General features: G+C 42.2%; 1 protein-coding gene across 7 annotated transcripts in view; it reads right to left on the reverse strand.

Annotated features, from left to right (window-relative positions):
• Positions 1-13,118, reverse strand: part of LOC129624675 (ATP-binding cassette sub-family C member 4-like) — a 222,340-nt gene that overhangs the window by 177,500 nt on the left and 31,722 nt on the right. For all 7 annotated transcript variants that reach the window (XR_008701095.1, XM_055542839.1, XM_055542837.1 and 4 more), the window contains exons 7-8: positions 6,871-6,996; positions 2,475-2,724 (exon numbers count right to left, since the gene is read on the reverse strand). Coding sequence is in view for 6 of the 7 variants with exons in the window: in XM_055542839.1 (XP_055398814.1) it covers positions 2,475-2,724; positions 6,871-6,996 (376 nt within the window). In the remaining variant the exon portion in view is untranslated. The remainder of the gene's footprint in view (positions 1-2,474; positions 2,725-6,870; positions 6,997-13,118) is intronic.

Consider the following 13,118-nt stretch of genomic DNA (forward strand, 5'->3'; position numbering starts at 1 on the left):
GCACAACTTAAGGTATAAAAACTACTTTGGAAAATAAAGTGCGGGCCTTGTTCACTGAAACTTGGTCTCCCCATGTCGCGCTCTCTCTCTAATTTTGGCTGAGTCTCCATCTGGAGCACGGAACCCGCCATGCTTGCTAATTATGCCTGGGCTTCTAAGATCCGACCGGGGAGGCCTCAGTGTCTCCTCTCCTTCGGGAGAACGGAAGGATGCCTGCGGCCTACGTAAGTGGTGCAAACTTCTTGTCTTGAAGTTTTATTGGTCTCCCGCGTAAACCAAGCTACTCAGCCTCTTTTCTCCACTGAATTTTCCTACTGAGCTATCCTCATTCTATTACTCTTTATATCCTTAATTAACGTTTAATTAAGCAGTTGTTTCCTGACCCTCGCCTACGCCGTCTCTCCTTCAAATACCCTGGATCAGCTGGGGCTGGTCCCCAGCACTGACCCACCCTGGGCCTTTGTAGGGGCCCAGTCATGCCCTGTAACTGTTGTCTCAGTCAATCCAGCACTTATTTGATACCCATGATGTGTCCAGCATGGACCAGGCACTACACTAAAGAACCACTACAGACAGTCTGCTGTCAAGGGGCTCAGAACACTCCCAGGGAGTCAGCATCACCCCATCTGACAAAAGGCTGCTGTGCACATAGATGGAAACCCCAGATCAATGTCAACAAAAGTGCTGGGAGAGGGTCATGGGGCTGCTGGAGGCTCAGAAGCATTTACTTAAATCAAGGACAGAAGAGAAATCAATCCAAGAGGCTGAACAGAGTGAGTAAAGACCTCAAAGTAGGGATGGATAAGGCAGGTCACAGGGAAGCCCCTTTCCTCCTCCCCACCCCAGTCCCCATGTGCTGAGAAACAGACAGAGGGGCCAATGGAGCCCAGAGTTTAAAACTTGAGTCTTCAAAAAACAGGGACTTCAAAGGTCTTCAGAGTAAGAAAAGATGATAAAAACCATACTTAATGAGATAGTCCACATGACAGAAGGTACATAGAAAGCAATGTAACAGTGGTTAAGAAATCATGCTTTGGTCAGAATCCTACTTCTGTCATTTGCAAGCTGTGTGAGGATGGATGAGCTATTTCAACTGATACAGGAACCTGTTTCCTTATCTGTAAAGCAGCAACACTAACGTTTATCCCCCAATTGCTTTCCTGATTAAATGAGATGGCATGATGCATAAAGAGTTCAAGAGGGCCCAGACCACAAGTAGATCACTGGTAGCCACGATCAAAGACAGCAGCTGTGGCAGCAGTAATAACAAAACCACAATAGCACAACACACATATGAAGCTTCCATCTAGATAGGTTAATGTGTCACTAAGAATGTCACTACAGTCCAGGGATTTTCCTAAATGCCTTATTTCAAGATGTGAAAGCCATGAAAAAGGAATGTTTTAACAAGTTGCATGGACCAAGCCTTATAAGTATTGCTAGAAGCCCCCATCAGAAAGAATGACAAACTCAGGGGACCAGAACTGACCCTATATGACTGATGTGTTTTATGGAAATGGTTTTTTATAGCATAGAAACGTCATCACAGAAAAGATTGGCTTTTATGACAAGACCCAAAAATAAAAAATATAATCACATGGAGAACTAGCTAACTTCACTAGAGATCTATTACTAGTTTTCCATCACTGTGGAGAAGTAGAAACAAGTCAGATTTTTCAAAAGCCTAAAATTCATGCTCACGCTTGAAATCACACTCAAGCTCATGCCCAGGCTGACTCACAGAACCATTTTATTTTAATTTTAGATTTATTCACAAACACATGAATAACTGATCACCTACTGTGTGCCAGACCCTTGTCTTGGTGATGTAAATTATTTGCCAAGGCAATTTAGGGACAGCCAGGAAAAGAAAAAAAAAAAAAACATAGTGGGTATGGTGGGAATCACAAATTTGAAGGGAAGAGTCCAGCTAGAGACAGAATTAAGCAGTGAAAAGAGGCAGAGAGGAAAAGGCAGATCCAAAAGGCAAGCTCAGAAATTAACAAGCAAACCACCTATGCAGGAAAGAACCCATTTCCAACAGAGAACTAAGTAAATCTTCCTGCCCAAGGAACAAGGAGCTCTCAGCAAGTTTTTTCCTTCCCAGCCCAGAGAGGAATCCTGTTCACTCCAGGACTGTGCACAGTCCCTATCTAGTCATTGGAGTTAGCACAAGAGAGGCAACCTGTTCACTTCTCTTGTTTTTAGATATATTAATCACCCTGACATCATCACTTGTATGTAGAGAGTCCTGTGTTGTTGCTACTGCTGCCAATAAATGAGCAGGGAACTTATGATATTTATAATATACTCTATCAAAGAAGAGAGGGGGGTACATAAGAGAGTTTGGAATGACTACCAGCTTTGGCACAGAGAGCTAAACCTCATCTAAGTAGCACACAGTCACACCAAATAAAAGAAGGCATTTTATGTAAAATACACCTACAACTTTAAAAAGTTATTTGTTCCCAAACCTTGATTCTTCGGATACTGATGATGGTCTCTGACACCTTCTCGATGGCCATGGGGAAGTAGAGGGTGCTCGTAAACCGCAGAGCCTCATACAGCATCACCACCACAAACACTTGGCTGGCTGTAATCACCTTTTTGAGAGCCACATTGGTGATGAAGGTGACAAAAATCATGATTTTGGTTACAGCAAAAAATGATGCCAAATTCATTCCTCTAAGATAGGAACTTTGCAGAATCTTGGAAATTTCCTTTCTGGAAAAGAGAGTAGAAAATAAATTTTAAAACAATCATCGACATCCAAGGCATGAATTCAAGTGTCCTGTGTGAGTGGTCCCTTTCAAGGGAGTGGGCACAGATAAACTATACCTCACATCATGGAAACACTACACAGTGCACACCCGGAGGTCTGCCCCCAAACCAGGACCACACTCTTCAGCACCACTTCACTCTTCCAACTAAAAGAAGACTTAGAGTCACACTTTTTTAAACATTTTGGACCAATGAGACTGAGTTTGAACATTCATTCAACATGCATTCAAAACCACAAGTCCTGTGCCAGGCTCCTCACTGATGACAGAAAGACACAGCCCATCACCTCCAGGAGCTCATGAACTTGTGGAGGAAGAGAATAAGACAACCCAAGACTGTGACACACCAAGACATTAGACAGAGGCAGCCACACAGCCCCCACAGGAGCTCAGAGCAGAGTTGTGTAACACAGAGCAGTGGAGTGAGAGCAAGTTGCATGAATGTGGATCTTGAGAAGATAAGCTGAAGTCAGAGCTGGCAGAGGCCAGAGAATAAGGAAGATGAGAGTGTATTCCCATAAGAGGGAGGGCCCCCGCAAAGGTGCAAAGTAAGAAGTGACAGGGAGATACCAGAGAATTCTAAGTACACTGTGCTGGAGTAAAACACTCATCAGATATTTAAATGAAAGATGTAGAAAAATACCGTAGACAAGAGAATGTAGAAAAGTACTCTACAAAGAAAACAACATAGTGTTTTCATGTCTCTTTTTGGAATGAATAATAATGATTCATAAAGTTTTGCCTGATATAGTTACATCCAATCTCTATAATCTCACCATTTGTGCTACAGCAAACTATAGTTTTATTTTGAATGTCATCATCTCAAGTACTAGCATCTTCTGTAGAGAAGGAAATGGCAGCCCACTCCAGTACTCTTGCCTGGAAAATCCCATGGACAGAGGGGCCTGGCAGGCTATACGACATGGGGTCATAAAGAGACAGACACAATTTAGGGACTAAATAACGACAACAAGCCCTGCATTGACAACAGGCAAAAGCCACTTGCTTCAAGAGAAGAGACAGAAAAACAGGTTCTGCCCAGGATCCTGAAGTTGTACAAAGCAGAGGACGTTAACTGGGGCAGAGAGAGGAAACTGCCTCACACACAAACTCCAATATAGGACAGATGTCATGGAGGGACAGAAAATACACCTGCTATCATCATCAGAAGCAAAGGCTTTGGACTTTTCAGCTAAAGACTGATTTCCAGCAATTAGATACTCTTCTATCTGAAATATTTAACCACCATGTCTCTGTTCATGTTTCTATATTGGATATGAAAACAAAACTTTGTGGAGTTCTTTTGTAATTGATTTCCATATGTGAAAGACCTTTACAGACAGTGAAAAAGCTAAGGAGTATCATTAGGTAAAAATAAACAAAAAGACAGGGAAAAAATACTAACACCTTGAAATTACTGCTTTTGGGGGGTTTGTGGTACTAAGAAATACTTGGAAATTCATTTCTGTATAAGTAAGAAGCATAAGCAAAGGAGAAAAGGAAAGATATAAGCATCTGAATGCAGAGTTCCAAAGAATAGCAAGAAGGGATAAGAAAGTCTTCCTCAGTGATCAATGCAAAGAAATAGAGGAAAACAACAGAACTGGAAAGACTAGAGATCTCTTAAAGAAAATTAGAGATACCAAGGGAATATTTAATGCAAAGATGGGCTCGATAAAGGACAGAAATGGTATGGACCTAACAGAAGCAGAAGATATTAAGAAGAGGTGGCAAGAATACACAGAAGAACTGTACAAAAAAGATCTTCACGACCAAGATAATCATGATGGTGTGATCACTCACCTAGAGCCACACATCCTGGAATGTGAAGTCAAGTGGGCCTTAGGAAGCATCACTACAAAGCTAGTGGAGGTGATGGAATTCAAGTTGAGCTATTTCAAATCCTGAAAGATGATGCTGTGAAAGTGTTGCACTCAATATGCTAGGAAATTTAGAAAACTGAGCAGTGGCCACAGGACTGGAAAAGGTCAGTTTTCATTCCAATCCCAAAGAAAGGCAATGCCAAAGAATGCTCAAACTACTGCACAATTGCACTCATCTCACATGCTAGTAAAATAATGCTCAAAATTCTCCAAGCCAGTCTTCAGCAATACGTGAACCATGAACTTCCAGATGTTCAAGCTGGTTTTAGAAAAGGCAGAGGAACCAGAGATCAAATTGCCAACATCCGCTGGATCATCAAAAAAGCAAGAGAGTTCCAGAAAAACATCTATTTCTGCTTATTGTCTATGCCAAAGCCTTTGACTGTGTGGATCACAATAAACTGTGGAAAATTCTGAAACAGATGGGAATACCAGACCACCTGACCTGCCTCTTAAGAAACCTGTATGCAGGTCAGGAAGCAACAGTTAGACCTGGACATGGAACAACAGACTGGGTCCAAATAGGAAAAGGAGTACATCAAGGCTGTATCTTGTTACCCTGCTTATTTAACTTATATGCAGAATACATCATGAGAAACGCTGGGCTGGAAGAAGCACAAGCTGGAATCAAGATTGCTGGGAGAAATATCAATAACCTGAGATATGCAGATGACACCACCCTTATGGCAGAAAGTGAAGAGGAGCTAAAGAGCCTCTTGATGAAAGTGAAAGAGGAAAGTGAAAAGGTTGCCTTTAAGCTCAACACTCAGAAAATTAACATCATGGCATCTGGTACCATCACTTCATGGGAAGTAGATGGGGAAACAGTGAAACAGTGTCAGACTTTATTTTGGGGGGTTCCAAAATCACTGCACATGGTGACTGCAGCCATGAAATTAAAAGATACTTACTTCTTGGAAGGAAAGTTATGACCAACCTAGATAGCATATTCAAAAGCAGAGACATTACTTTGCCAACAAAGGTCCATCTAGTCAAGGCTATGGTTTTTCCAGTGGTCATGTATGGATGTGAGAGTTGGACTGTGAAAAAGGCTGAGCACCGAAGAATTGATGCTTTTGAACTGTGGTGTTGGAGAAGACTCTTGAGAGTCCCTTGGACTGCAAGGAGATCCAACCAGTCCATTCTAAAGGAGATCAGTCCTGGGTGTTCATTGGAAGAACTGATGCTAAAGCTGAAACTCCAATACTTTGGCCACCTCATGCAAAGAGTTGACTCATTGGAAAAGATTCTGATGCTGGGAGGGATTTGGGGGCAGGAGAAGAAGGGAACGACAGAGGATGAGATGGCTGGATGGCATCACCGACTCGATGGACATGAGTTTGGGTAAACTCTGGGATTTGGTGATGGACAGAGAGGCCTGGAGTGCCACAATTCATGGGGTCGCAAAGAGTCAAACACAACTGAGTGACTGAACTGAGCTGAAGAAGCATTATACAAATTTTTCCTTTAAGAAGATAGTAAGTCGAAGAGCAGGTTAAAATGATGTCTCCCCGTTCTACTTAAACTTTCTGCCACATGTTGGGGGTGGAGTGCGTAGTATTTAAGTTCATTGTAATGTTAAAAACTTGGTAAGACTTCAAAATTAATTCAGAAAAGTCAACTGTAGTAATGTAGGTGAACCTAGAACCTGTTACTCAGAGTGAGGTAAGTCAGAAAGAGAAAAGCAAATATTAATGTCTATATATATGGAATCTAGAAAAATGGAACTGATGAACCTATTCACAGAGAATAAATGGAGACACAGATGCAGAGAACAATCTCAGAGACACAAAGTGGGAGGGAGAAGGTAGGACAAATTGAGAAAGTAGCATTTGCATGGATATGCTGTCATGTGTAAAATAGATAACTAGCAGGAAGCTGCTATATAACACAGGGAGGCTAGCCTGCTGCTTTCTGACGACCTAGAGAGGTGGAATGGGGGAGTGGAAGGCGGAGATTCAGGAAGATGGAGATATATATACATACACACACACACACACACACACACACACACACACATACATACACACATATACATATACATACACACATACACACACACACACAGTGATGGCTGATTCACCTTGATGTATAGCAGAGACCACCACAACATTGTAAAGTAATTATCCTCCAAAAATAATAAGTAAATTCAGTTAAAAATGTGGAGGGGAGTACAAAAATATGGTGTGACATATACAAAAACTTACCTTCTCAATCTGGTAATAAGGTCTATAAGTGACTTTTCCCAAGCATTCATTTTTACTGATTTGATGCCACTTATAAATTCACTCATGGTCCTGATCCTGTCGTCTGTGAGAGCTGCAGTCTTACTCCTAAGGGGACAGACGTGAGAGATGAGCCATAGTGATCAAGTACTAACTTTCTGTGGCAGCAGCAGCAGGGGGCACAGGGAGGGACCAGAGATCAAATGATTCTCTACAGCTCTTCTGTGCTGACATCACAGGAAGGTACTACTCAAAGTACAAATGGAGAAAAAGACTTCCAGGAAGTCAACAGCTCAGCCTAATTCAAAGACTAACTCAGAGAACTTGCAGTAACAGCCAAGGAAGACCTGAAGTGAGTCAGATACAAACCATCTCCCCAAGAAGATGGAAGGTTGAACAGGAAAGGCAGAAAGGAATCTAACAGGAAAACAGTGTCTGTGCTGTAATAAAATAGGAGTAAAACTCTGGGGAACAGAAAAGATGAGGCTGCTAATAACATCAGGAAAGGAGAACAAGAAAAACTTCAGAGACCTTGTAGCACTGGAACAGGGCCTCAAAGGATAAGGAACATCTATCTACAGCAAAGAGAGGAAAGGGAATGTCAAGTAAAGAAAAATACCTCACATAAAGGTACACACAGACACAAAAGAACTCACCTAGCTTAAAACAACACACCTTCACCACCTGACAATCTGGACAATGACCCACTTCCAACCCTCTGGAACCTGCCTCAGCTCTCACTCATCACCATTAGGCCCTTCATCACCAGTTACTTTTCTATCATATATGCTGCTGAGACTGTGGGACTTTATGAAAGTGAAAGTGAAGTTGCTCTGTCATGTCCAACTCTTTGCCACCCCATGGACTGTAGCCTATCACACTCCTCGGTCCATGGGATTTTTGAGGCAAGACTACTGGAGTCGGTTGCCATTTCCTTCTCCAGAGGATCTTCCCAACCCAGGGATCAAACCTGGGTCTCCCGCATTGTAGGCGGATGCTTTACCATCTAAGCCACCAGAGAAGTCCTAATAAAGACATAATTTGGCAAAATTCAACATCCATTTAAGATAAAAGCCCTCCAAAAAGCAGGAATAGAAGGAACATGCTGCTGCTGCTGCTGCTAAGTCGCTTCAGTCGTGTCCGACTCTGTGCGACCCCATAGACGGCAGCCCACCAGGCTCCCCCGTCCCTGGGATTCTCCAGGCAAGAACACTGGAGCGGGTTGCCATTTCCTTCTCCAGAAGGAACATAACTCAACATAATAAAAACTATATATGACAAACCCTCAGCAAACATTATCCTCAATGGTGAAAAATTGAAAGTGTTTCCCCTAAAGTCGGGAACAAGACAAGGGTGCTCACTTTCACCACTACTATTCAACATAGTTTTGGAAGTTTTGGCCACAGCAATCAGAGAAGAAAAAGAAACAAAAGGAATTTAGATTGGAAAAGAAGTAAAATTATTACTGTTTGCAGATGACATAATCCTCTACAGAGAAAACCCTTAAGACTCCACCAGAAAATTACTAGAGCTAATCAATGAATATAGTAAAGTTGAAGGATATAAAATTAACACACAGAAATCCCTTGCATTCCTATATACTAACAATGAGAAAACAGAAAGAGAAATTAAGGAAACAATTCCATTCACCATTGCAACGAAAAGAATAAAATACTTAGGAATATATCTACCTAAAGAAACAAAAGATCTATATATAGAAAACTATAAAGCACTGGTGAAAGAAATCAAAGAGGACACTAATAGATGGAGAAATATACCGTGTTCATGGATCAGAAAAATCAATATAGTGAAAATGAGTACACTACCCAAAACAACCTAGATTCAATGCAATCCCTATCAAGCCACCAACGGTATTTTTCAGAGAACTAGAACAAATAATTTTACAATTTGTATGGAAATACAAAAAACCTCAAATAGGCAAAGCAATCTTGAGAAAGAAGAATAGAACTGGAGGAATCACCTGCCTGACTTCAGTCTCTACTACAAAGCCACAGTCATCAAGACAGTATGGTACTGGCACAAAGACAGAAATATAGATCAATGGAACAAAATAGAAAGCCCAGAGATAAATCCATGCACCTATGGACACCTTATCTTTGACAAAGGAGGCAAGAATATACAATGGAGAAAAGGCAATCTCTTTAACAAGTGGTGCTTGGAAAACTGGTCAACCACTTGTAAAAGAATGAAACTAGAACACTTTCTAACACCATACACAAACATAAACTAAAATGGAAGAAAGATCTAAATGTAAGACCAGAAACTATTAAACTCCTAGAGGAAAACATAGGCAGATTCATGTTGATATATGGTAAAACCAATACAATATTGTAAAGTTTAAAAAAAAAGTAGTAATAAAAAAAAACCACTCTCTGACATAAACCACAGCAGGATCCTCTATGACCCACCTCCCAGAATATTGGAAATAAAAGCAAAAATAAGCAAATGGGACCTAATTAAAATTAAAAGCTTCTGCACAACAAAGGAAACTATAAGCAAGGTGAAAAGACAGCCTTCAGAATAGGAGAAAATAATAGCAAAGGAAGCAATTAAAGAATTAATCTCAAAAAAATACAAGCAACTCCTGCAGCTCAATTCCAGAAAAATAGAAGACCCAATCAAAAAGTGGGCCAAAGAACTAAAGAGACATTTCTCCAAAGAAGACATACAGATGACTAACACATGAAAAGATGCTCAACATCACTCATTATCAGAGAAATGCAAATCAAAACCACAATGAGGTAGGATTTCATGCCAGTCAGAATGGTTGCTATCCAAAAGTCTACAAACAATAAATGCTGGAGAGGGTGTGAAGAAAAGGGAACCCTCTTACACTGTTGGTGGGAATGCAAACTAGTACAGCCACTGTGGAGAACAGTGTGGAGATTCCTTTTAAAAGTGGAAATAGAACTGCCATATGACTCAGCAATCCCACTCTGGGCATACACACTGAGGAAACCAGAATTGAAAGAGACATGTGTACCCCAATGTTCATCACAGCACTGTTTATAATAGCCAGGACATGGAAGCAACCTAGATGTCCATCAGCAGATGAATGGATAAGAAAGCTGTGGTACAGATACACAATGGAATATTACTCAGCCATTAAAAAGAATACACTTAAATCAGTTCTAATGAGGTGGATGAAACTGGAGCCTATTATACAGAGTGAAGTAAGAAAAAAAAATACCAATACAGTATATTAATGCATATATATGGAATTTAGAAAGAACGTAATGATAACCCTGTATGCGAGACAGCAAAAGAGACACAGATGTATAGAACAGTCTTTTGGACTCTGTGCGAGAGGGCGAGGGTGGGATAATATGGGAGAATGGCATTGAAACATGTAAATTATCATGTGAAACAAATCGCCAGTCCAGGTTCAATGCATGATACAGGGTGCTCAGGGCTGGTGCACTGGGATGACCCTGAGGGATGAGATGGGGAGGGAGGAGGGAGGGGGGTTCAAGGGAACACATGTACATTCATGGTGGATTCAAGTCAATGTATGGAAAAACCAATACAATATTGTAAAGTAAAATTAATTAATTAATTAAAGAAAAATAAAGACATAATTAATCAAGACCAGCGACGGTCCCAAGATGGCAGAGGAATAGGATTCGGAGACCACTTTCCACCCACAAATTCATCAAAAGATCATTTGCATGCTGAGAAACCTCCACAAAACAACTTCTAAACGCTGGGGGAGGACACCAGGCACCCAGAAAGGCAGCCTATTCTCTTTGAAAAGAGGTAGGACAAAATATAAAAGACAAAAAGAGAGACAAAAAGAGTTAAGGACAGAGACCTCTCCTGGGGAGGGAGTTGTGCAGGAGGAGAAGTTTCCACACAGTAGGAAATCCTCTCACAGGCAGGTCTGTGGGGAGTTTTGGAATCTCAGAGGGCAACATAACCAGGAGGACACACACACACACACACACACACACACACACAGAATATGCACCTAACCGCAGCTTCCAGTGGAAAAGTAGCCCAGACACTCGCATCCACTACCAACAAGTGTGGACTGGACAGGGAGGCACAGGCTGCATAATCAGTGCTTAGGATAAGGACTGGGCCTCAATGCCCTGAGGACAATCTGAGGGAGTTAACATGAGATAGAAACCCAAACTGTGGGATTGCCAGAGAGAACAAAAAAAGAGAGAGAACTTTCCTGCAAAAGGCTCTAACACACAGCCTGGCCTGCACACAGAACAAAAGATTGAGCTAACACCAAAGAAGAGCTAGGCAGCCTCCCACTCCCCAGAGGCAGAGAGGCAGGTGTGCGACAGCCAGAGCTGCAGGGCAAGGGGCTGCTGCAATCTCTGCCCCAGGGACCGGCATCCTCCACCAAACTGTGAGCAGGCTCCCACTTGCTAACCACATCTTCCTGGGATCCTGGACGGTTGACATCTGCCAGGAGTGTTGCAGCCTGAGAACAGCTCCCCAGAGGAGACACACCTCCCACATGGCACACCTGAGATGGTGCTCTTGCAGCGCACCCAGGACACCAACCGGCCAGGACTGGGGAGGTGATTAAGACACACAGACCACATGGGACAGTGCACTTGCCAAGCACCTGGTCACCTGAGCTGCTTGAACCTGGGAAGGGCACAAAATGCACACCCAACCAACTCTGTGCCCTTGTGGAATACCCAAGAACCTGAGCAGCTTAGACCTGGGAAGTGCCCGAAAAGGAAGGCCCACTTTGGACACTACACCTGTAGAGCACCCTGGAGCCTGAGCAGTGTAGACCCAGGAAGCACATGCCACCTTGAGCTTTGGCAAACCCAGTGTGGTCCTAACACTGTGAACATTCCCCACACATGCCAGAGAAATCTGTTTGCATTGTCCCTCCCTCCCCATAACACAACTGAACAAGTGAGCCTAAATAAGTGACCACCTTTGCCCCCTTGTGTCAGGATGGAAATTAGACACTGAAGAGACTTACAAACAGAGGAAGCCAAAATAAGCAAAGAAGAAGGAACCACTCTGGAAGTGACAGGTGCAACAGATTAAAACCATGTAGTTAACATTGGAGAAGGAAATGGCAGCTCACTCCAGTGTTCTTGCCTGGAGAATCCCAGGGATGGGGGAACCTGGTGGGCTGCCGACTATGGGGTCGCACAGAGTCGGACATGACTGAAGCGAGTTAGCAGCAGCAGTTAACATTGACTAAGCATTGGAGGGGGCCGATAGACCTTGAGAAGAAGCACAAGCTGGAACAAGGAACTATCTGAAACTGAACTGACCCCACACTGCCCACAACAGCTCCAGAGAAATTCCTAGATATGTTTTTACTATTATCACTTTTTAATTTTTTAATTTAAGTTCCTTATTACTCCTTTTTCATTTTTATAACCTATTATCTTGCAAAAAAGACCCTATTTTTAAAGCAACTTCACATATATATTTTTCATAATTTTGTGATTGATTTTGTTTTATAATTTTAATATTGTATTTCTGAGAGTCTAATCTCTACTCTAGATTTTTAATCTTTGCTTTTTGGTATTTGTTTTCAATTTTGTACCTTTAGGAATATAATCTTCAGTACCCATTTTCACTTAGGTGTGTAAAATTGCTGGCTGGCTTTATTGCTGTCTCCCTTTTTGACTCTCCTTTTTCTCCCCCAGATCACCTATATCTCCTCCCTCCCCTTTCTCTTCTCTACTTAACTCTGTGAATGCCTCTAGGTGTTCTGGGCTGTGGAGAACACTTAGGGAATTGATTACTGGCTAGACTGCTCTGTCCCCTTTTGAGTCCCCTGGTCACCTCTATCTCCCTTCTCCCTCTTTTCCATGTAAGTCTGTGAACCTCTCTGGGTGTCCCTCACTGTGGAGAATTGTTTCACCATTAACCTAGATGTTTTATCATCTGTGTTATATGGATGGAGAAGTCTTGAGGCTACTGTAAGAATAAGACTGAAAGCCAGAGGGAGAAGGTTTAACTCCAAAACTTGAGAACATCAGGGAACTCCTGATTCCATGGAATATTAATAGACAAGAGCTCACCCAAAAGGTTACATTCCTACACTGAAACCAGCTCCACCCAAGAGTTAACAAGTTCCAGAGCAAGCTATACCATGCTAATTATCCAGTAAAGCAGAAACACAGCCCTGAACATTAAAAGACAGGCTGCTCAAAGCCATGCGAAACCCATAGACACCCCAAAACTCACTACTGGGCACTTCATGGCACTTCAGAGAG

This window comes from Bubalus kerabau, chromosome 12 (genome assembly GCF_029407905.1).
Source record: "Bubalus kerabau isolate K-KA32 ecotype Philippines breed swamp buffalo chromosome 12, PCC_UOA_SB_1v2, whole genome shotgun sequence".
NCBI classification, from domain to species: Eukaryota; Metazoa; Chordata; class Mammalia; order Artiodactyla; family Bovidae; genus Bubalus; species Bubalus kerabau.